At 40.2% G+C, this 24,311-nt stretch overlaps 2 protein-coding genes and 1 long non-coding RNA gene across 11 annotated transcripts in view; 2 read left to right on the top strand and 1 right to left on the bottom strand.

The window, feature by feature from the left end:
* The first annotated feature begins 1,689 nt into the window (after positions 1-1,689).
* Positions 1,690-11,347, top strand: lnpk (lunapark, ER junction formation factor). Of its 5 annotated transcripts, none has more exons than XM_086045757.1 (16): positions 1,690-1,839; positions 2,827-2,883; positions 3,576-3,617; positions 4,403-4,453; positions 4,530-4,666; positions 4,744-4,802; positions 4,882-4,922; positions 5,042-5,125; positions 5,206-5,257; positions 6,016-6,126; positions 6,551-6,661; positions 6,734-6,839; positions 6,978-7,048; positions 7,270-7,440; positions 8,038-8,118; positions 9,601-11,347. In XM_086045757.1, the coding sequence occupies exons 2-16, from the start codon at positions 2,857-2,859 to the stop codon at positions 9,771-9,773; spliced, it is 1,317 nt and encodes a 438-aa protein (XP_085901883.1). In that variant the 5' UTR covers positions 1,690-1,839; positions 2,827-2,856; the 3' UTR covers positions 9,774-11,347. The 5 variants fall into 5 exon arrangements, with proteins under 5 accessions (XP_085901883.1, XP_085901885.1, XP_085901882.1 ...); XM_086045759.1 differs by lacking the exon at positions 1,690-1,839 and adding an exon at positions 1,928-2,092 and having other exon boundaries at positions 6,569-6,661; XM_086045756.1 differs by lacking the exon at positions 1,690-1,839 and adding an exon at positions 1,928-2,092.
* Positions 11,348-11,493: 146 nt separating this feature from the next.
* LOC147139943 (acetylcholine receptor subunit alpha-like) lies at positions 11,494-23,663 on the bottom strand. The gene is made up of 10 exons (XM_086045978.1): positions 23,609-23,663; positions 18,147-18,289; positions 17,111-17,155; positions 16,758-16,867; positions 16,204-16,399; positions 15,538-15,775; positions 14,938-15,161; positions 14,044-14,158; positions 13,807-13,931; positions 11,494-12,426 (listed from the first exon to the last, which is right to left on the bottom strand). Exons 1-10 carry the CDS (start codon positions 23,661-23,663, stop codon positions 12,298-12,300), a joined length of 1,380 nt encoding a protein of 459 aa, XP_085902104.1. The 3' UTR covers positions 11,494-12,297.
* The window catches only part of LOC147139941 (uncharacterized), a 396,230-nt gene continuing 384,606 nt past the window's right edge, over positions 12,688-24,311 (top strand). For 3 of the 5 annotated variants that reach the window (XR_015088784.1, XR_015088781.1, XR_015088782.1), the window contains exons 1-2: positions 12,693-12,717; positions 12,946-13,005. This is a non-coding gene — a long non-coding RNA (uncharacterized LOC147139941). Of the gene's footprint in view, positions 12,718-12,945; positions 13,006-24,311 lie in introns of all 5 variants that reach the window. The other 2 variants (XR_015088785.1, XR_015088783.1) reach the window with 1 other exon arrangement.

Genomic DNA, 24,311 nt, shown 5'->3' with positions numbered 1-24,311 from the left:
GTCTTTCTACGATAACATGGTTATACAATATATATAAACTGTTTGAAATTTTAGGAAAAAGAGATTCCAGAAGAATGCTAGTAGCCTATGAAACTTGGAAGCACGCACACACACACACACACACACACACACACACACACACACACACACACACACACACACACCCACACACCCCCACACACACACACACACATACACACACGCACACACACACACACACACACACATATGTATATATAATTTAATATTTAACATAACTTAAACAAATATATTAATTATATATAATTCGAATTGATAAAAAAAGGTGAATGAAACATTATTTTGTGATTCATTTGATTTGATACATTTTATTGTGAAAGAACAAATAAAAATATTTTTTTTCAATTCTAAAAATGCACTTGAAGAGGGCTTCGTTGAAACATGCAATCATATTTTTTGCAATATTGATTTATCTTCAAATCGGGATTGCTCTGTGCATATATTCCAGCATATTCCTGCATCTTGTTCATGCAAATGAGTCTTGTTCATGCAAATGAGGCTGAAAGTGGCCGTGCATGTTGCCGGGTGTAAAATATGTCTTCACGGCGGGCTGCTCTTAATTCACCCACTACAAGGGCTATAAAGAGGAGCTACACAGGCGTGCACCTTAATGTCTTTGCTGAAATAATGAGGATCCGCGCGCATATTTTAACATGCGTAATAGTTAGGTGGAAATATATGCTGATTTGCATCATAACTGAATGGCCTTGGCTGAGGTCTACTGCTTTATTACACCCCAGTCAAGCGGGAAAATGTGCATGGGTCTGTCTGTGTTTGGGTGTTGGGTTAAAAAAAAAAGTTTGGGTTAGGTGAATTTGATGCAACACAAACGCCTGTGAGTGTTTGAGACTTTTTCTATTTTATGACGTCCATAACTCTTCAGTTCACCGTACACAGGAAGCATGCACGCCGCCATTAAAAAGCTGAAGGCCACATGCATCGTGATGCATGCACGTATTCATTCATAATCATATTCCTTCCGCGCTATATGCACGCCATGCAGTGCACGTATGGGCCGTAGTGCGTGTGCGTAGCATCAATTAGTGTCTGTTGTGGACGATTTACTGGCAAACCGGTGTCACTTCAACACAAAAAAAACCAACCAGGAGGACGTGCCATTATGGTTTTATGGAAGAAGGTGGTTCTGCTATGAATTTTAATATCCAAAGACAATGAAACGTGTGTTATAACGCCACCATTAGTGTGTGAAATACGCTTATGGACAGTGTACAGTATGAAATGGGGTGCAGTCGGTTAAATTATGACGTAACTCGAATGCAGCGTATGCCTATTAATGTGGCCCATGTGCTCGTGCTAGGTCCAATGAAACAGTCAAATAGCACCAGCTAGCGGTGAAAATTATTATCTTAAGAAATGAATTAAATACGTGCGACTTTTCCACACCCTCACTAATTAATTGTTTTATTTTCAACACACAAATACAGACAAATAAATAAATAAATAAATAAAAAAAACGTAGCGATATATAAACATGGGCAAATTAAAATTTAAATGAGTAAATGATCACGTTATGTTTAATTTATTGGCGAAATAAGAATCGGATGCTTCTTATTTGACGAAAACGGCGGCACCTGGGAGTTGAAAGTTGAAAAGCGTAACTGGGAAGAAGAACTACAACGCAAAGGATCCTGGGTAGTGACAAAAAACAACAACTCATTCCCACTTCTTGTTGTCATCACCACTCAGCGTCGCTTAACTCAATTCATTCTGTCATGTAAAATCGAACCTTTACCCTCTAAGTCATGTTTAAAATCTGATTTCACCATTAAAAATGAACAGGTATGGAACTAATCTTGATGAAAATAACGATGACTGTCGTTGAAAGTGTTTGGGAAGAAAAACTACAACGCGAAGGTTTCTTTGTTGTAGTTCACGCTTCCCTTCCTGTGTCGTCATCACTCCGCGCAGTATAGCTCGCTCTGTCAATTCGCTCTGTCACGAAAAAGCAAAACGTAAAAAGTGTACTGTTTGCTTTTTAACACCGTCTTTGACGAAATGACTGGATAATTTAAACCCCAAAACACCACCTAATGTAAGTAAATTGTTAATAGCAACAATATATTTTAAATCCTGCCCTTGTTGCGCCTGCACGCCAACTGTTGTTGTGGAAGAAGCTAAGCAGCTAAATTGGAAAACAAGAGTTTTGATCTGCAGTATGCTGTACAGTAGTTTGTCTCGTTCGCGACGTTTTGTCACGTTTTTTTTAAATTCAACTGGTGTATGTTTTCGTGGTTGTTTTTATGTAAGTAACATCATCCTGGCGTGTAGACAATAGCAAACTAGCGAACTTCTATTGTCATTTGCGTCAATGGTGCGCTAGTCCTAGAATAGTGGGTACTTGTGTGACGATCCTGCAGGCTGTTGACATGCAATGAGTGCTGAGTGGTTAAGAAAACCTTATATCTCTCTACGTTGATCACTGATTAACCCTATGATATATTTATACGTCATTTCACAGAGGGTCTGAAAAAGTCTGGTACTGAATGAGTAAGATGCATGGGCTTTGATGTAATTAGCACGGAACAGGGAGTTGCATATTACTGTATATCTGCTTAGTTTTACACTAGTCTAGTATTCCAAGATTTACTGTCCTTAAAACCTCAACAAGAGAGCCCATTGTGTTCAGATTTTCCTTCAATGACGTTGGAAGCAATTGGTGGTGGTTAAATATATAAGCAGTATGCATTGTGTCGTTTTAGGAGGATTACCTGCTGAAAGTATTCTAAAGTAGCTGCTTTAACTTTAACTGCTTCTTCCGTTCCACAGTGAGCCAAAAATAATCAGCGAAGAGGCACCATGGGGGCCGTGATCTCACGATGGAAGGTAAGTAAGCGTTTTAGACTACACATCATAGGTGGCAAAAGTGAAGCTTTCTGTGATGGCACCATGAGTAACCAAACTCTTTCATGTCCTTTGACCATTGCAGAGTTGTTGAGAAAATAGGGGATATGATTTTAGACTTCTTCTCTACCGCTGTAGTTTGCATGCCAGTGCCAGTTGAAATGATTGTTATATGTTATATGAGGTAAATTCATTAATTTACATTTCAACAGGAACGCTATATTCAGAAATAGACATGGTGGAAATTCAGTCACTGACTTTAATGTTGCTACGATTAATGGCACAGACAGACTTTTTTGACAAAAAGACTTCAGGGTCATATTTTCCAGGATAGTGTGTCCAAGATTAAAATCGGACAACTTTGGTGAGGGTGTTCCATTTTATAGGTTCCACTGTGTTACCCCTTACAAGCCTTATATAGTGATACAAAAAGCTATTTCTGTGCCATGTTACCATGCAGCGACAATATTTAAAATTATAATTCTCTGGAAGCACCTCACTCACATGCACTCTATGTTTAGACATAGTAGAAGTGTCAAAAGGAGGGAGAGTGGCAAGGGAGCTGCTGTGAGAAGGAAAACATTGAAACTAATTTTGAAGTTGTCCTGGAAAACTGCTTATTGATGGATGAGGTTTCTTATCTGCATCTTGTGTTTATCTGTTATTTCTTGCAGACGAAACTAGCCACAGTAGAACAGCTGGAGAACCTGGACAAGGTGATGGCTCATTATTGCTTTTTGTCTCACATCCTCTCCATGAACACCTGGGACTTGTCAAAACAAACAATCAAATATAGCTTTGTTTAGTCTTAAAGCTACTCATGTTTATACAAACACTTTATGTCATTGGTTCTCAAACTTTTTACACCAAGTATCAGCGATAAAATGCTTGGCTCTCCAAGTGCCATTATAATGACATGATGTAAATCAAAAGACATTTCATACCTACTGATTCAATTTAAGTGTGTTGTACCTAGCCTGGAATGGGATCAAATTGATTGTCATTGCACTGCAACAAAATCCACTTAACAATTACAACATGTCCAAGAGACATAAAAAAACAATGACCAAAAAATGGAGACAGAACAGGAAGCCCGATGGGTCGCCGGACGGAGCCCCCATTTTCTTAGGTGAAAAGGAGAAACATAAAAAAGGGGGAGGAGAAAAAAAAAAACCCAAACTATGCTCCCATAAGTGAGAGGCACAGTATGGGTTTAAAAAAAAACCCAACTTAGACAACAGCCATATAACACACAACCAACGACTCAAATACTTGCACATGTCGACGGTTAAATACATATTTGAAAACAAACAGCTCTATAAAATTAAGAGCATAAGCGGCTCGCAAAATGGATGGATGAAAAGTACCAAATTGTGATATGAGGTTTTGGCCCGACCAGCAAAGTTTATCGGGAAAAAACTTACAATTGAACTATACTTTCTAAATGCACTGTACTGGGTTTAAAAAAAAGAATATCTCTCCCATATCTTTCCCCTTGTAGGAGATTAAGGAGCTGGAGGAGTTTCGAGCCAAGAACCAGCGACTCCAAAAGGTTCACTACACTTCGAGTCTCAAGTGTGGAGATGCTCATTGTTTCTTTGACCTCGGTGGTGTGTTTTCGTGTGCAGCTGTGGGTGGGCCGGCTGCTCATCTACTCGTCAGTCTTCTACCTGCTGACCTGTCTGGTGGTCTACTGTCTGTACCTGCCTGACCAATGGCTTCACAGATTAGCCATGGCACTGCCTTTCTTCGTGTACCCGGTGCTGTGAGTGAACGCAAAAGCAAACGTCATGAAATGTCGCCCGCTTTGTCCTCTGTCATGAGCACGCGACTCTCCTCCAGGGTGTGGTTCATCCGGAAGTTGCTGATTTTTCTTTTCTCAAAACGTACTGAGAGGAACAGTAAGTAAACAATTGAAAAGTCCATTTTCCGTGATATGTCTTCTTTAATGAATTTGTTCGTTCCTATTGTTTTTTTCAGGCGACCTCCTGGACGAATTAAAGGTTACCAAAAAAAAGATAGTAAGTGTCTTTCAGCAGTTCCGATTTACAATTTTTATTCAGGATGGCTTTGGAACCAAAGGTTTTTGTTCAATTGTCTCCCTGTTTGGAATTGAGCCTTTGTTGCTTTGTGTTTTCAGTTAGAAGAAGTGATGGAAACAGAAACATACAAAAATGCCAAACTCATCCTGGAACGCTTTGATCCAGAAGCAAAGAAGAAAGCCGTGGGTGTTCTTTAGTTCCCCTTTTATTTTCATTACATTTTAACGTGTGCTTATTTGTCCGTTGCTTTTTTCCTATCTAGGAGCTTGAGTCAACCCCAGTGCGACCTCAGATGACTCCCAGGCCTGGACAAGGTACCTGCCTTGTGTGTGTTGCACACATATGAACCATTGCATTTTACGTTAGAGTAAATATAATGTTAATTTTTCAAAAAATTAAAATCTGAGCGTTAAGATGCTCGTAGTGAACTTCACAACACGCAGCAGTTTTGGCAGATGAACAATTCTTTACAAAATAGGTCAAGTGCATGTTTCAAGCAGTTTATTGTCACTCGCAGTTGAAGTTTACTGGAAAACTGAACAGAAAAACTAGGAGATATACACGTTGTCTTTGAAACAACCAGATAACTTTGCCTTCTATGAAAGTCTACTAGCTTAAAGCTAACACACAATGCAAAATGTCATTGATGGGCTAACAAAACTAGCATCGTTGCTGTGTTGTTAACTTTCAAGTATTGGTTATTTGACCACAAGTGATACATTTGTAATTGGACCTAATAAAAAAATAGTCATATATTGTGTGTTACACTGCCCTCTGGTGGCCAAGGCGTGCACACCAGAAATAGCCACACAAGGAATTAAATCTAATGCTCAAGCTTTTTAATTCTTAACATTCCCTTTAATTATATTAATCCTGCACGTTTTTATAAAGTAGAGTACAGTGCTATGTTTATCCCCCCTTAAAAACACCCCCAAAAAATGTCCTATTAATTTCAAATGAGAAAAATGGTTTAAGAGCTACGAGCGTGGCCATGCAACCAATTAAGCTTTTTAAAAATATATACATATATATTTGTTTTTTTTCATGAAAATTCATCACCGCATATTGTCAGACATTCGCCAGCGTGGCGTGGCCATGAGATCCCCGGGTACCCCCACTGCCATGGTAATGACTCCCCCGCCTGGAGGTCGACCCACGCCGGGCACCGGTGCCACACCTGTGGGTGAGTGAACAGCAAGCAACTATTCAGTTTTTATATTAAGATGATGTCTTGATTGTATGTGTAGGGTGGCGTACGAGGTCCAGTGCATTCGGAAAGTGTTCAGAACACTTCACTTTCCCATATTTTGCTATGTTATAGGTTACGGCCTTATTTCAGCATTGACTAAATTAATTTAAAAGAGCCCTCTGGAGCAGGTTTTCATCCAAGATTTTTATACATTGCTGCAGTCCTGAATTTATTCCATTTTCGAATAAGGCTGGAACATAACAAAATGTGGAAAAATTGAAGGGCACTGTATTTACTGCATGTAGTGCATGTGTATTTTCATGTTGTTTGTTAGCGGCGGTGTCACAGGCAACTGGGAGTCCAATGACACTTGACTTAGATGTAGTCGTGTCTTCAACCGGTGTTGATTTCCCTCCAGAACGTGTCCTTCTCTCAGCTCCAGGTGGACCACCCGAGAGAGCCGCCCTGTCTGCTGCTGTCCACCAGGGGGGATTAGCCCGGAGCCCCACCTCCCCTATACCAGGTGTAGGTAAGCTGAAACGACTGTCAAAGCCAATAACGGAGACATACAGTTTGTGATGATGGAAATATCGATGTCCAGGCTTGCATCCTCCTGGTCCTCCCCTGGCGAGACCCATTCTGCCCAGAGAGAGGGGGGCTTTGGACCGAGTGGTTGAGTATCTGGTGGGAGACGGGCCGCAGAACAGGTATTAATTAATTAATTAATGAATTAATGAATGAATACAGGGCTCTACACCAGCAATTTGCAGGTTGTCCACATGGTGGTGCTGTTAAGTTGTTGTTGTCAGGTCACTTGAATCAACTCTTCTTCTCCACTCCCTCAGATATGCCTTAATCTGTCAGCAGTGCTTCTCCCACAATGGCATGGCCTTGAAAGAAGAGTTTCAATACGTCGGTATGAGCAACAAAACCAAAATTTAAGACATAACTTCAAAAAAAAAAAAAAAAGCCATGGAAAATAATGGAGAAAAAAATCGCATATGACTATGACACCGTGCTTTGAAACACATTACATGGCGAGATTACAACACACAACTTGATCTTGAGTTCACCTGATGCTGACTACTTTTTTGTTACTCAACTAACTTTTGCTGTTTTGGTCGTCGGTCTTGCTAGCGTTCCGCTGCGCGTATTGCTACTTCCTGAATCCCGCCCGGAAGACCCGTCCGCAAGCTCCCAGGCTGCCGGAGTTCAGCTACGAGAGGAAGCTGCGCACCGAAGTGCCGTCCCCGAGACCGACACCGCGCTCTGGCGCTGACACGGAGGAGAGTGCGCCCCCTTCTGGAGGTAAATACTATCTCACACACACAGAAACAGTAAAACATACCAACGCTAAAAAATGTTTTTTCATTCTCTAGAGTTTTGGTTATCTAGGTCATAGTTGATTTAAAAAAGTTAAAACAAAGCAACTGGAATGTTCTTGTTTATTTTATTTTTTCTTGTTTCCTGAAAACATTCCAGGATGACACATGCAAATGGACAATTAGGCTAATGGTAGTTTCAAGATTAAAATCGTAACAATAGGGAAATTAAAATGAAATGCTCAGTATTTTGGCACATCAACTTTATTCTTATGGTATGTTATGTCTGAAAGTGACTGTTCCTCTGATAGTCCTGACAATCTTGTTTAATTTACAACATTCATCAATAGTAACAACAACTTTGTACACGGAATGTTCCCGCTTGGTAGAAAAAGATATTTAGTCACTCTAAAACCATTGGCAAATGTAGGAATTTAATAAGCCGCACTCTCCTGCTACATTGAATTCTCCTCCCTCCATCTTCTAACCTCCATTTTGCTTCTTGTCGCGCATGCTTTAATAACAAGAGCGTATAATCTTTGTCGCCGAGCGCTGCGTTTGAACGCTCTGATCTTGCCTCTAGTCAAGGCGCCGGCGCCGTGGAATTTGGTCCACAGTTTCCCCGTCCAGCAGCACCCTCAGAATCGAGTCCGGCAGAGTCCAGGTCCCTCCTCCCCATTCCCCACTTCTTCCTCCTTCCTTTATTCCTTCCTTCCTTCCTTCCTATCTGAGATCCCTTCAACTGATTTGATCTGTGGTGGAACAACCAGCTGGTGGCGCTAATAACAGCTCACTAAGTGCACCAATTATGTTTAGTCATAAAAGACATTTTATTTACATAATTGGATCAGTTTATAGGACAGATTATTGTACTTTGTGCACTAAGTGTGTCTAATTGTTTGGTACCCATTTAGATAGGATTTCATTCTCAGGAGGAGCTGTTTTATGATCAATTTAGGGCTTTTCTTTTCATGCCTATACAACAAGCCAATTTATCAGGTACTTCCATCTACCATCCATTACATAATATGCACGTGAAAGTGACATTTTTGATCTTATTTAGTTACTCAAGAGTGTAAACATGAAAACTCCACTGCAAGCTACATCCGCTATAAAGAAACGTTTGTTAAATTAATACCAACAGTGAGCTTTAATTTGTTAAGAAATAAACTTTGATAGAGTTCTTGTATTGGATTGCATGAGACACTATTTTGGACTTTTTTTGGACAAGATAAGTCCAAATGAGAAGTTGGAAAAGTATTTAATGCCTCCTCCTGGAATTGGAATTTTCTGAAAGGGGGCTCAACTGTGGAATTATACAAATTCAAGAGTGTTTCATGATTCTCTTTGATTGAAATACTGTGTTTCCTCAAATAGTGGCCATCCCTCTAACAAAGAGATGCAATTCCCCAATTAGTCACCTTAAATATTAAACCGCTCCCTCAAATAGACAGCTCTTGTTAAAACCATCAGGAAAAAAAGGGTTGAAAGTGAAATCTCAGTTCTTGGACACTTGATACGAAACGAATCGTTGTTATGAATCATCCAATTCTGTAATTAAATCAATTCACATTAAATGTAATATGTAACATTGTCATTGTACTAATGTCATATGTAATATATTATTATTATTGTTTAAGATAAATCAATTGACCTTTTATTAAGTGAGGTGAAAATGAATAAAAACATGAATAAATACTTTAACTAATTTTAGTGGAAAAAAATTTCAATATTACGAACATAACGCATCAAATACTACAGGACCACTTCTGCAATAAAACGCTGCACAGTGTCGTGTGCCTCTACAATTTTCCATACAAGTCCATATTTATTTAGTTTTGAATTCCACTTTCCTTTGGTGTTAAATGAAATATAGCAGTAACATGGTTTAGTAATTTTTTTTTTTTAAATATGAGTATTTAAACACTTGTGGGCCACTATTCTTAGAAATATGGTATTCCTAATGTGTGTAATGATGTTTTAATCTTCCTTTAATCCAACACTTTACTTTTCAAACAGTCTAACAGCAAATCATTTTCAGTTTTAATCCTTTCAATGATTACCTTTTCCAAATTTGGCATGCTGCACTATCACCACCTGACACGGCCTGTCTGCTCGTTGACCTCTCCGTGGCGGTTCTCCTCAGACGAGCGGGAGATGGGCGAAGGCGGCCAAGATCACGCGGAAATTCCGCAGGCCGAGAGCCGTGTCGAGGAGAAGGGAGACAAAGAGGAGGAGTGTGAAGAGCTGGTCCAGGAAGAGGAGGACAAGGAAGAGAAAGACGAAGACATCCAAGCTCATGCACCTCAACTGTCGTAGCTGTGCAGGAAAAAGGTGTTTGCACTCAGCGCCACAGACTTTAGAAGCTAAATGCTAATCGGCACATGGACGTTTTTTTTTTATGTGCCCATATTTATTATGTAGTCTTTCATGAGTGAGCTGCTGTTAGAAGACAAATTGACATGGTTGAGTACGTTAAGACTCCTTTGTAAACCAAGACTATGAAAAGTTATGCTATGGGTATGTCAATAACTTAGTGATAATTATTGTTGCATTAATTTAGCAGTCCCCACCTCCAAATAAAAAAGTTATTTATGGTATGAAATAACTGAAACATAATTATGAGTAATGACATAAAAAAATGAGAGTGAATTAATTAATTGTTTAAAAAACCCAAACAATTCTGCCTGTTTTGCATACACATTTTACTACTGTACAAATGTGCCAAGGCGAGCAAAGTTGGAGGAATTTTGATTCTTATATTTTTCAGTCGCGTTGTTTTAGAAATGGCTGACATTATCTTTGTAGTTTGTCACCTAGCTGGCTTTACAACTGCTGTTAATCATTTTAATATATAATGACCAGGACTTCACAAGAGGTGACTTTAATCTGCCACTTTATCTGCCTCTTTCCCCTTTTTAAAAATGTTTGCCAAATGTCTTATTGACTGCATTTGCACTGACTTTCTTAGTATAGTATTTATTTGACTTTAAAAAAACAGTTGGTTGGATACTAGTTGATAATGGCAGAAGATGAGGTATTGTTAGTTTTAGGTTCTCTGGCTTCCATGTAGCAGTGTAATGAACTGACTTGTCCTTTAACTTGTATTTTGCTCTTTCCTTTTTTTTCTTATTTACTCTCCCGCCTGCGTACTACTTTTCATAACCACTTTTATTTGAACTTTTTTGAACTGTGTTTGTTTCCATAAACACCTGAGACAATACGTCCCACTGTTTTGGACGTATTTAATTGTGTTAAGTACATTTTGCTTTGTTTGGGCAGGGCTTTTCAATCAGTGGTTCTCCACTTTAGTTGATCCAAAGCACTTACTTTAAAAAATCTCACGGTATACCTCCAAACAAAAATATTACAATATTACACATAGGGGTTGTACAGAATAGTCAATTTCGTGACTCCACAGTGATGTTTATTTACAGCGCAATGTCGACTAGTTTCTAGTTGTGGTTTTGGCTCTCAAAGTGGAAGGAGAGTGGTAATTACTCCACTGTGCATGAAGAGGTGCGTGTTTATTTGCAAACACCATAAACTCACCATGCAGAGCCCGCTGCTGTGCTCATACATATATGGAGGTATATTTTTTGTAATAATTAAGTAGAAATGATCATTTCCGGTGAACATGAATGTACTGTGGCACAGTGGTTGGGAATCAGTGATTTAAATCAACAATGTAGTCCTAGAAGTATTTTTGGCAAGCTCATTTAAACAACTTGACGCTAAATTCTTGCAGTGCTTATGAATTTGAAAATGTTAATATTAAAATGACCTCAAATGTCTGTATGTTGTTCTGGTAGACTCAAAAAGTACATTTGTAACTCCCTACATTGGTTTCCAAGACACCATGGCTGCAAAAATAAAAAGGTTTTCATCTAGAACTTGAGTACTCATGTTATCATTTGAAACATTGGAAATAATAGCAAAACAAAACCGTACAGTAATTACAAGTTTATTTCCAACTTGATCATGTACACACAATTGAAAATATATATACTGTATATATATATATAAAACAACAGCAATATGTGAGCTCAATATGAACTTCACTGGCAAACTCAGTTAAATCAAATCAATTGCGGCTGCACAATCAATCACGTTGCTGGAAAAACGCACAGCAACAACGTAGCCACAATTTCCTTATTTACACTTCATGTATTCCTTGTTTATTGTTACATATGACACTGATTGTTACTTGGTTTAGCGTCCTTGGTTAGCATCTGTCAATCATATGACTGAGGACATACACAAATGAATTACTGTAATCATATTGTTCTGAATATTTCCAAACATGTATATAGCACGAGCGCATATGAAAAAAATATTCACAAGCTTGTCCTTGGTGAATGTCAATGATCAAAGCAAATCAATAAAACTTCGAGACAGGAAAAATCTGTCATGCCCTTGCTGCAAATGAAAATGACTTCTTGATGTGAAACAGACAAAACAAATTCATAGTCTGAAACAGCAAACAAAAGGAATCAATTATCCCCCCTAAAAACATTACTTCTGTTTTGTGTATTTGACATGACAGGAATTAAAATGGCAACAATCATGACAAAACCCCAACAAGAACAGTTTCAAGTATGACCAGCGCAGATCGCAAGACGCAACATTAGCCATTAGCCTTTAGGGCTGGGGTGTCTAAACTCCAGTCCGGCGGCCGTTTTGCGGACCGTGTTAAGTTTTTTTTGTTGGCCCATAGAGCACTGCTTTTACCACGTTTGATAAAAAGACGACAAATAACATTGGCACCTTCATCTTACAACCTCCAAATCAACTCAAAATGTTCACTTTGATGTGAGGCATGGAGGGAGATGCGTGTGCTCGTTCACAGCGTGTTGAGCTCGATGAGTCGGCCGGCGAATACGGCGAGCGTGCCGATGATGCACACGGCCATGAACACGCACAGCAGGATGTGATCCAGAACCATGGCCACAAATTTCCACTCCTCGGCCGCCTGCAACCACAGCAAAGATTGACACACTTCGTGATTAAAACAATACTTCCATTTGGGAAGTTCAGCTAGCTTTTGGAGTCCATGTTGAGGTCAGTGTTTTGTTAGTAGCTTTGTGTAACATGTTACAGTAAACTATTAATTTCAACAAAACATTACTATTGCTGTTGGGATTGAATGCATATTTTCTTTATTTTGTTACTATTTATACCTGTGCATTAATGACATGAGCTGGTTTGCGTGCTGCTAGGATTGATCGCGTGGTGACGTCAATCTCGTTCTTATGTGGCAGAGGTAAGACACGTGCGTCGCTCTCTCCCAATAGCCGCGCTAATTGATGTGGTAGAGCTCGATGTTAGTACAGATTGGTCGTGCTGTGGTGATTAATGCTTTCATTTGCGATACCCTGCGCGATTTTGTAGTCGCCGGGTGACATTTGGGGCCGTTGACCGTCGACTGACTAAGCTAATGTTGGTAACTCCGATTAGCACACACCTTATTTGCGTTGTTTGTGATCTCCAGGGGAGCCAGCAAGGCTGTCGGAGTTGCACACCAGTCTCACGTGTCATTGTATGTACACAGGTATGTCTTTTTTTTTTATTGTACATTTTGCTGTTTTTCTTTTCTATGGCACTCTCGTTCTTGATGCGGCGGAGGGGAGCCAGCAAGGCTGCAGGAGTTGCACACCAGTCTCACGTGTCATATGTACACAGGTCGATAAATAAAACACCGTGTCAGACCCATAGTCTACTTGACCAACACACAGAACACAATGCAGAGACGAATCATGCCGGTAACATTAGCATACACCACATAAAGAAACAGGGTGTTCACTCTTTTTCATCACACCCTTCAACTAGGAGCCTCTGCGCTACAAAATAGATGCATTGCCTCAATAAATCCTTCATCCTCTTGAACAAAAGAATCCCTTGTTTCAAATAAATACCTAATTGTTTTTACTAACAGGTGATCCAGCATGTAGCACTATTGACATTGTTACTGTACATACTGTATATTTTTTAGCTCAGACTCAGAATTTTGATTATATTTCTCATTCTTTACCCCCCCCAAAATGCTTAGTAGGCTGTATTAAGTGTAATTAGAAATACATTGATAAATAAAGTCCGTCTAACTAATGCTAATTGACTAATAACTTAGATTTCCAAATTTGAGAGGACACCTTTATTTATACTACTAATCCTAATACTACTAGTACAATATCAAAATTATCTCTAAATTCTTGCTACTCTGCAGTTATATTTTGTTATTAGAGAGAATATTTGACCATCATTACTACTACTAATACTCCACAGCCAGCAGATGGCGCTGCACCTGCAGTACTGCAAACTGAACCAACTGTGAGGCCTCAGCTTCCATTCTTACATTGTTGGATTCCTCGTCCGACTTCATGGTCTCTGCGATGTATTTGACGCCGTCGATGGCGCTGCGGACGTCGGGGTTCTTGATGATGGGTGACTGGTAGGGGACGCTGGTGGGTGTTGGGTTCCCTGAGCCACAAAAGCTTTGTGTCAAATAACTTTTTCCACCACGACTGTTAGAAGTATCAAACATACAGACCGATACACAGGCGTTAGCATGTACAGTATTTTGTGTTCTTGCCTGAGATGTCGGAAATGTCCATGTCTGTGGGAAACAATCGCTTCTGCCGAATCTCCTGGCTGGGACGCTTCATGGTGGAGAAGAACATCATGTTGGGGATTTTTTCGATGAATACCTGGCAGGACCCAAAGCACCACAGGAGTCAATGATATTAAACCCTTAATTTGAAACACTAACCCTGGCTTCAATCCCTAATCCTATATTGAAACATTAACCCTGACTTCAAACCCTACTTTGAAATCTTAACCCTACTTCAAAACTAGAGTTGCATGAGTAAAGATACCAGGTTTCAGTATTGGGCTGATACCGGCCTTATTTCAAGGTATTCATGAAGGATGCAGATTCTAGCCACCGATATATATAGTTTCTAATTTAATATAAACCCTTCTTTGAAACCCTAACCCTGGTTTGGAAACCTAATTTGAAACCCTGACCTTTGTCCGAAACCCAAATCTGGAACTCTAACCCTACCTCCAAAACCCAATTTGAAATCCTAACCTGGATTTGAAACGCTAACCCTAATTTCAAACTGTAATCTGGAAAGATCACCGTGGTTAAAAACCCTAGTTTGAAACCCTAACCTGGGGTTCAAACCGTAACTAGTTTGGAACACTAACCCAGGTTTGAAAATGTAATTTGGAACCTTAACCCTGGCTTCAAAACACTAATTTGAAACCTGAACCTGCTCTTGAAACCGTTGTTTAAACCTGTAACTATAGTTTGAAATCTAATCTCTGATTTGCAAATTACAACAATAATTTTCAATACCAACTATGACTTCAAACCCACTTTGAAACCTGACCTTGGTTTGGGAACCTAATTTGAAGCCCTAAACGAGGATTAGGGTTTATGGTACATCTGTACGTACGGTAACATCACGTGACATCCCCCCACCTTGCGTATCCAAGCGGGCATGGTGTGCGTGCTAGGCGAGCGGTGGTGCGTGTTGATGACGATGACGGTGATGATGATGGAGGCGATGACGAACACCATGGTGAACAGCATGTACTTCCCAATGAGCGGCACCGCGCTTGACGTGGACGGGATGAGCTCCACAATGACAAGCAGGAACACGGTCAGAGACAGCAGGACGGAAATGGACAGCGTCATCTTCTCACCTGAAGAGAAAACCACCAACATTCCTTTACTTCACTGTAAATGGGGTGAGCCTTTTTGTAACATTTTGAAATAATATTCAACAATTTTACATACAGAAACTTTTACAAGTGTGACTGTAGGCGTCAAAAGCAGGATTAAAGAGCACTTAACATTCAGTAATCACCAAAAACTAGGGTGAGGTGAAATACTGCAATTTAAAAAAAAAAGAGAAAAAGCGCAATGAATGAATATTTTGTAGCAATGACAAGAACTGATAAAAAAATGAACATGCTCAAAGACTAGTAAACAAAACAAAATTGTACATGACCGTAAGGTTCAAAGCGAGACTTTTTTAATCAAAACATATTTTTCTGTAAATGGCACGTTTACACAAACCAGAGTCGGTGGGCAGATAGAAGACGAGGCCGGTGAGGAATGAGAAGAGCATGCACGGGATGATGACGTTGACGATGTAGTAGAGCGGCAGTCGCAGCATCAGAAAGTGGTAGGTGATGTCCAGGTAGGGCGTGTCGGGACAACACGTGTAGTAGACCCAATGCTTCCAGCTCTGGTAGTCCTTCAGAACCCACTCTCCGGACTCCATGAAGTTACTCAGGTCCGGACGATCGCTGTCCTACAAGTGCACAAAAACGCAGTTTATTCAAGTTGTATGCTCATTTTCAACCATGTACCCTCTTGTTTACTTTTTAATGTACTCATACAAATCAAATGTATACTTCGAGACACTTCAATAATACAAGTATGAAATGATTATATTCATGGGCATGTATTATCCTGAGCGAAGAAGGATTTTAGAACTTTACTGATGAGGAGTTGTGACGTCTCCTCTGGTGCAAAATCCGCTTTTTAGTCCGGATGATGCTAAAGTAACGTATGATTTACCCAACTAAACTAAACTCTAAAGAATCAACCTTCATTTTTGGAAATGTTTGCTTTATCACCATAAACACTGGTTAATTCCCATGCGAAGTTTACAAAATACTGTGCAAGCCGTGTTTTGCAAGCCTATCGGGCATCACCGGTACACCGGTGCGAACTGACCGGATTGATGACAACCAGTAGGCCGTCGTACGTCCACGTGCCCAGCTTCATGCTGCAGTTCTGCAGGTCGAAGGGAAAATGGAGGACGATGATCTCGCAGTAGCTCTTGAAGATGGCGGGGGGGTTCCACGTGATTTCGCCGGTGTGCTCCAGCAGGACTTTGGTCTCGTGGATTATTGCGAAAGCGCCATCGGCACTAGGAAAAATGACAGAGCTGTATGGCTGTCATTTGTATACGTACAATAAAAGGATATTGACGGAGCCTCACCGGCAATAGCAACAAATGACCATTGACCCACCATTAAAATTTTGAAAAGAAAAAAAAAAGTCATTTTCACTCAAGCAAGTTGATGACACAATGCACAATATTAAACCCATGAGCCCACTTGATGGCATACTGAAAATTATGTAGCGTAAAAACACAAATACCAGTAAGGTGAGGATAGGTCCCCCCACCAAAAAAAAAAACAAAATAAAAAAAACATAGAATAGCAAACCATGAATGGGTAGGGGTTCACTCTACTCTACTCACTCTACTTTAAAAGTGTGTTTACTTGTTGTAAAGCACCAAGTCGGGCTTCCATATGTCCATGGAAGGGATTCGGATCTTTCTGATGCCCCCATAATCGTCAGGGTTCCATTTCAGGTTCACGTCTGTCCATTGCTGCGCCCCAATGTGGAAAAAAACATCGGTTATAAAGTGATACAAAAACTTTGAGTAACTTAAATAGGACAGGACAGGATTCTTTGTTCATGGCTATATGGATGAATCATTAATTTAAAATTTCTGCTGAAAAATTTTGCTAAATCACTGTCATCGCAAAACAAAAGTGAAAATATGTGAAACAATACCACAAAGTAATTACTTTCAACAGTCAGCTATTTTTAGAAGAATATGCTTGCTTACTTGTCTGAGGCGAACATTACTGGTCACAATCTGGTTGACTTCATCCTGAAGGACATGAAAAGAAAGAATTAGGTTAGTGTTTGTTCATGCTATTTAATTGCTTGCATTGTTAAAGCCAGGTTACTATTATTATGATCTGAAAATGTGTATTGGGCTACTACAGGAAAAAGTCTTATTTGAAAGGATTCCTTCAAAGAAGTCTAATATTAGATTACTGTTTCAGATTTGTCATCCTCATATCAGACCATAGTGATTATTTTGATGTTGACCTCTTGTAGCTAAGCATGGTAGTCAAAATACTAGAAATGGCTTAAGTGCGACGCTAATGCGATTCATTTAATTTGGACGTCCTGAGGTTATTGAGCTGGAGGATGTTAGTCATGTGTATGATCAGTTTAGCTTCAAATTGGACGTGGGTGTTCCACTCGGTAAAGGCTATGCTGCACAAGTTGAAAGAATATGTAATGTACAATAGCGTGGAAAATGCTAGCGTTATACCATTAGCTAGCAGACATATACTGTTAACTGAATGAAGTGTATCGCATATCGTGCCACATAACGTAGTAGCAGCAGACACGGTTTGGCTGAGTCCCATTAGCCCCTAGTGCTTGTGAATTGGTATAGGAAAACTATTAATGGAGTTGTTGCATTTTGACTGTAGTTCCTTGGAAACCACTTTGTCCTTCACTTACTGAAGTTCTACCTGCTTGAGGACTTCAATTGTCATATTTCTAACGATACAGACCATCCCGTCAGAATGTTAACGTACAGTGCATTGATGGTATGAAAAGGCAAGCATAGTGACATAGTTAAAAGTGTGATGAATACTATTAAATGAATGAATAACATAAAATAACATAATATTAAATCACAGCTACCAGTCATGTTGGTAATGTGTTGCTAAGCAGAAATGGAGAATACAGTAAAAAATAGAATTACCCACAATGCATTAACAGTGAGACAAGGACTGAAGTACAATGAAACGGACAACTCAAAAAGTCCAATTTTATAAAGTTTGGGGTGTCTTGCTTATTACCACTTCGATGAGCTGGATGAGCTGCAGTCCCACGGTGACCACCACAGATTCGCTGAAATGGTTGACAGGGCGCACCACCTTGTTGTAGCCGCTGAAAATATGATTCACCAGACGCGTCTCGTCCTCTGAGCACCATGCCCGACCTGCGACACAAACCTCCGTGTGTGATATGGCCGTGAAAGAACATTTCAGACTTCTTTTACCAAAATTAGGTGACAGTTGTTTTCCCTATTTTCTCTTCCAGCAAACACTAACAATTACTATATTCAAACCAAGTATTGCTCTTTTTTTCCTTTAGCAATGGGACCCTTTTTAACTCATGAGATTTGAAATTCACTCTCAATGACGTTTTTCCGTTCTCTGGTTGGTCAGAGCAAGACTTGCTATAGCCAGAGGTTGGCATTTTATAAAATTTTGCTGGTTCGTCAGTCGTCAGCAAAAATGGGCGCCCGTCAGTGACGGACTGACGGACCGGTCCATCAGTTGACGGAATGCCCACCACTGCGTACCCTTATGCACAGCCAGCCACTAGCTTTCAACTAATTTGAATTAATCTATAAAATTGATTAGTTGGCCAGCCCTCGTGTGTCGTTTAGCGACTTGGTCAGTAAGTGGCGCCACTCTGTAGAGGAAAGTTCAAGACAACCTGCTGGACATGGATGCCACCTTGAACTGCCATCACAGATGTTATTTCAGGCTCACGTTGTAGCGCCCGACCTGACTAATGTTCGAGTCCCGTCAAATACCGGAACCGGCGAGACATGGAAGCCGGCGGGTCACGAAATAAACATCCAACCCCCTCGCTCGGCTTCCCACCCGCAATCCGAGACCCCCACGGATTGAAATACAGGAAGAGTGGGGAATTATCAGCTGACAGACGCAAAGAAACAGGCGCATACACACGGATTCAGTCGGGATCAACAAGCGGCCGGCATTCCTTATCGCAGCAATGGAGAAGAGAACTTAATCCAAGCGCTAAGAGGCAACGTGCACGGGAAATGCGCAGGCCTCGGCCAATCCGCTTGATTTGGAATGTGTGCAGTTAGATATGATGAAGCAGCATGTTACGTATTGCCAGTGGTTTCAAGAACATTTCCCATTCGTTTCCATGGGAAATTAAAATGAGGAATTTTGGAAAGATCACAAATTGGAAACTTCATGGGAATGTATAGGAATGGAAGTGTAATTTAATGGAAAGCTATTTTATTTTGCATAAGCAAACATCAATGCAAAATGTATGGGTCTCTGTGTGCAACGTGAGGGCATTAAAAAAAAAAAAATTTGACCAAGCGACAGCTCATAATTCTCATCCTCCTTGCTGCAAGTAAACAATTGCTTATCACAATGCGTAGTGTGTACAAGTGCAGATTACAACAAACAAATGGTTGCAAAAATCATGTTTACAAAACGGAGATAAAAACATTTTGTTTACAAAATTGATGTTCCAAAAAAGCCACGAAGATGGGCCATGATGCTTTTAAATTTATATACGAACATGTGCTGTTGATTTAATTGTCTTCTCTTGAATGTTGTACACAAAGATGGAGATGCTCATTATTCAGTCAGTCATGGTGTCTGCTTTTGAGGTGGCCGCCCACTAAAATAGAAAATGGGGCGTGACCCATCATGCACTTGGAGCTGTCAATCAACTGCCTGGCTCCACTCACGTTTCCGGACTGAGCTCAAATAAAACGGCACATGGAAGTTTTCCTAACACTTAGCTTCGCTTCCTGGTATTTGAGGTGTTGTCAAACTGTTACCTCCGTCTAGCACCATACCCGTTTGTTTTGTAGTTAGCAGCATAATACTAAAACCATATTCAAAAATGGCTTGAGTTCATTTTATTTCTCTCTCAAAATTCCAAAAGTGAAGCACTGTAAAAGTATTCACAGTGCTTAACATTTTTCTCATTCTGTTTCAGTATGAATCAGCCTTATTGCAAAACAGATTCAATTGATTGAACTTTTAAAATTCTACACAAAGCAACCCATAATGACATGATAAAGTTTTTCATTGAATCTGCATTTTACGTAATTCTCCATGAACCAGAAACGTTATCTTATGATTGAACGACCAAACAGTCATCAATATGGCACAAGGCCGAATTTATTTTCTGTTTTTAAATCACAATAGAAATGTCCACACCTGCCCCAGAATGCAAATGGTACAGTTTTGTCCATCTTATCCATGTCATTCTCTGTGTAGCTAACAATCATAGCGACAAACACTCACTCCAAATACGACTCACTGCAGTTCTTTCCACATTTGTTCAACGGGACTATGAAATGAAAATGGGACATTTCTCAGTCTAATTTAGGTTTTCTTCATCAGGATCTCTTGTCATGACTAGGCTTGGGCAGATATTAGATTCTGATGGTATAATAACGGTGAGCAAAAATATCACGCTAGTAAATTTACAGCTCGAAAATGTCCTTTTTGGAAATGGGTAAATGAAAACAGGATTTTTTTTTCCATTGACTACATTCTATTATTTATTTTCAAACTAAATATAGAATATATGGCTCATTAAGAAGTGTGTACTATGTTAACTAACTAAATATGAACATTCTGCTGTTTTAATTCATAGTATGTCACAGTTTACCTTCGCCATTGAGCTATTTTTAGAACAGACCCGTGGGCTGCTCATGTTGTCCTTAGGCCTAACTAGTACCCGCTTGCACAATGTTCTTGCGTTACTGCTCAACCCTCCCCTCTCTGCTCAGCCGAGAAGGAGGATAAAAAGCGGCTGGCCTCTCATCATTGATTTCAAAGGAGCGGGTCGTTAAGTGACCTCTCCAATCTCCAATCATATTGGAGCAAGATGCTGCCTGCTTAGAAGTCCCCTCCCAAAAAAAAAAAGAAGGGCTCACTACCGGCGACGGACAGTTTTAGCGGATATTGAAAACTTGACTTTTTAAAACCACGGTAAACTGTCAAACCAGTACTCGCCCCATGCCTAGTCATGACGTGATACCTTCTGTGACTTAAAAAAAGGCCTGCTTTACTCTGATAATTCCATTGCATCTTTGAAAGCGCTGTTGAGATTTCCACAAGGTTATTTCACAAAATCTTTTTGCTCATCTTTTCCCTTGAAGATCTTTAGCATTGATCCTACTGCAATATGCTCATTATGTCAGCAACATCACGCTGCTTATGATACAACACAGCGGTGCAACTTTATTGGAGCATAAAACAATCTTTATAGTCCCGAACAGACAGGACTCGTAGAATGTCTGTGCAATTGACAATAGCCGAATAGATTATTAATTGCTTTTACACTTTTAAGCACGTGTTTATGAGGAAATATTGGACCATAAGAGTTATTGATTACAAAAGAGAGCCTGCAGGGTGATGTCACCCGAGAACAATCAAGCTGGCGTAATCTCACTATTTGATATACGCGCTGGTAACGGCCGGCTAGTAAATATTGTTAGGAGCGCGCGGCCAGCCGGCGATAAAACAAAAAGGCCGTCCGGTGATTTAGCAACTTTAACGGCGTCTTTATCCGCTCGTTGGTGGCAGGAAACACCCGGCATCCATTTGTTACGCAGCCGGCTCCGCGCGCTGAATTGGGAAATGTGGATGTTATTAATTACGCTTGCAGAGAAAAAGGGCTTGCCTTGATCGCTGGTGCCACTTGATTAATACCTGAGGAGTAGATAATGGAGGGAGGGTAACCACAGAAGTGCAATTTGGAATTTGAATAAAATCTTGATAAAAGTGCATCTCAAGTTGGAAAAAAACCTACAACTGTTGTTTGAGCCACGAATATATACTGGCGGCTATCTGCTTAAGGCCTCTGATGGATGCCATATCCCACAGGGTCAACCACTGAGCTTTCCATGCTGTGCAACGAGGCACTCTAACCGCTCTTCAGTTTTTAGCTGAATACGCATCACAATTGCAAAGCATAACCGCTGATGCAAACAAAGGTTCTCACGTTTTTATATAGTGGGGAAGGGGTCACTCGTGATGGATGCCCAAGTGTTCCCATTTAAGCCACACACACACACACACACACACACACACAAAAATAAAAATAAAAATCCGGAAAGTTAATTGAGTACTACAAAATTCTCAGTTTTTGCACATTTTCAGCAACATGTATCATATATTTAGAAACAAATCTTTGAATTGACTTTTCAGAATCTATGACAATTCATTTTAAAACTGTGTCCTTTGGTTTGGACTTTTTCCTTTTAACAGTAGTTAACCTCTTTTCACACTTACAATACACACTCACAATATTAGAAAGAGATGTCAAACATCGCCAGTGCGCGGAACTTTGAGTGTTGAGGACTTGAGAGTTTTACAGCTTTAAACCTGGCAGGGGAGAGAGTCCCCGCGTCCTTGACTAAAGTGACCCTTTTCCGGCTTGTAAATCAGCGTGCAGCAGAGGACACCTGCTGCCCCGGCGAAATGCCTCAAATATGAACATGGGTGGGAATGCTGACAATGCGGAGCTGTTGCTTTTAGGAAATCTCAAGGGCGATGAGGGGCGAACTCACTTGTGCAGAAAACAACAGGTTCAGCCCCACCCTGCTGAAAGCATGCTAGTAAATCTAAAGGAGGATTCTTACCATTTCTTAGGAGTAGTAGTGATATCCTCTGTTGTGTAAAGGAGTGGTACATTGATTTGACCTCAGCCTATGAATTTTTTTTGAGATATGAGGTGTGGTTTGGCTGATTTTGTTTTTTGCCTTAATGTGAGCAAAAACTGAGATACGAGTGCTATGGGGCAGTGAACTCACCTCAACTCCCTTCACAACGAGATAGCGAACAGTTCTTCAAAAAAAGAGCTTCACGCTGTTTAATGCCATTACCAGTTGTCAAACTACACTTAAAACTAAGAGAATTACACAAAATGGTGCGGCAACACATGTAAATAGACAAATGTCAAAGGCATAAATTCATCTGCTGCTGCAAAAAAAAAGAGTTACATTAGTTTAATGAGTCACAATAATTGTGAAATCAAATATATTTTATATTTTTTGTTTCTGCATGACTGTATTATATGATCGCCTACTGGCCAAGTTGCACACACCAGCAATGATTTACTCACAAAGACCTGTTTAATTCTTTACATTCTATTAAATTATGTCACGACTGAATATTTGTATAAAGTTCAAAATTTTGGAGTGCTATTTTTCCTCATTAAAATACACAGTACAACAATGTGGGGTGGGGGTTTCATGACCAAGTCCACACCCTGCCTTTTAAACTAATTCAACAATAAAGGGGTAAACGTAATGAATATTTAATATGTATGCTTCAGGTTTGTGACTGACTTGTCTGATGTGTAAAAAAAAAAAAAAAAAAAATCTCAAATACACTGTATGGTATTTTTACCACTCTTTTTGTCATTTGGCCTGACAAATGAGATTCCTTTTAAGTGCCTGTAATGGATCCACGCTCCTCTTGGAGATCGGACTGACATTTCGCATGCTCACTCATGGACTCACCAGCCATTGCGCAGAGGATCCAAAACAGCAGCCTGTCAAACCTTGACAGCTTCATATCTCCTCCACGTTAATCACAAAAGAAGTTAAAGATAAAATAAGAGGGGAGGTGAAATGCTGGCCTCCCGTCGGCCCTCGCGCGACTAAACAGAAGCAGCAGCAGCGGGAGGACTCGGCTGGCTTTGTGGGCAAGTCATGAGAAGCCAGGAAGGCAGCTCTGGTTTCTAAGGGCATGAGTCCATTCCGTCTACTCCATTTAATGACCCCCCCACATACACCCACCCGCGCCCTAACCCACCGGGACAGCATCCACACCTCTCAGCATGCCCGGAGACAGCTGGGAGTGTGTGTGTACGTGTGTTCTCAGTTTCAAATGAGGATTTCAAACCACGGTTAAGGTTTTAACGTTGATTTTCAAGACAGGTTTGGTTTAATGTTTCAAATTAGGGCTTTTAAGACCAGGTTTGGGTTTTAAACCAGGTTTAATGTTTTGAAGTAGGTCTCAAGTCATTGGTTAGGGTATCAAAAAATGATTTGGGTTTCAAGCCTGGGTTAGATTTTTAAAAGGTGTAAGGGTGCAAATTATGGTTTCAAGCCAGCGTTAAGGTTTAAAATTAAGGTTTCAAGCTAGTGTTGTGCTTCCAGTTTATCCTTTCAAACCTAGTTTGTTCTAGTTTCAAATGAGGTTTTCAAGCCAGGGTTAATG

Source organism: Filicampus tigris, chromosome 11, assembly GCF_054856515.1.
Source record: "Filicampus tigris isolate MCC_2025a chromosome 11, RoL_Ftig_1.0, whole genome shotgun sequence".
Lineage (NCBI taxonomy): Eukaryota > Metazoa > Chordata > Actinopteri > Syngnathiformes > Syngnathidae > Filicampus > Filicampus tigris.
The sequence above is the reverse complement of the archived record's forward strand: the minus strand, read 5'-3'. Positions and strand labels throughout refer to the sequence as shown.

Coding starts and splice junctions, on each gene's coding strand:
- lnpk (XM_086045757.1), top strand. CDS start 2,857: ATGGGGGCCGTGATCTCACGATGGAAG. Junction 6,662..6,733: donor CTCCCCTATACCAGGTGTAG/GTAAGCTGAAAC, acceptor ATCGATGTCCAG/GCTTGCATCCTCCTGGTCCT. Junction 6,840..6,977: donor GGAGACGGGCCGCAGAACAG/GTATTAATTAAT, acceptor CCACTCCCTCAG/ATATGCCTTAATCTGTCAGC.
- LOC147139943 (XM_086045978.1), bottom strand. CDS start 23,663: ATGAAGCTGTCAAGGTTTGACAGGCTGCTGTTTTGGATCCTCTGCGCA. Junction 16,400..16,757: donor GACTTGGTGCTTTACAACAA/GTAAACACACTT, acceptor CATTTTTCCTAG/TGCCGATGGCGCTTTCGCAA. Junction 12,427..13,806: donor CGGACGAGGAATCCAACAAT/GTAAGAATGGAA, acceptor CTGTGGTTGCAG/GCGGCCGAGGAGTGGAAATT.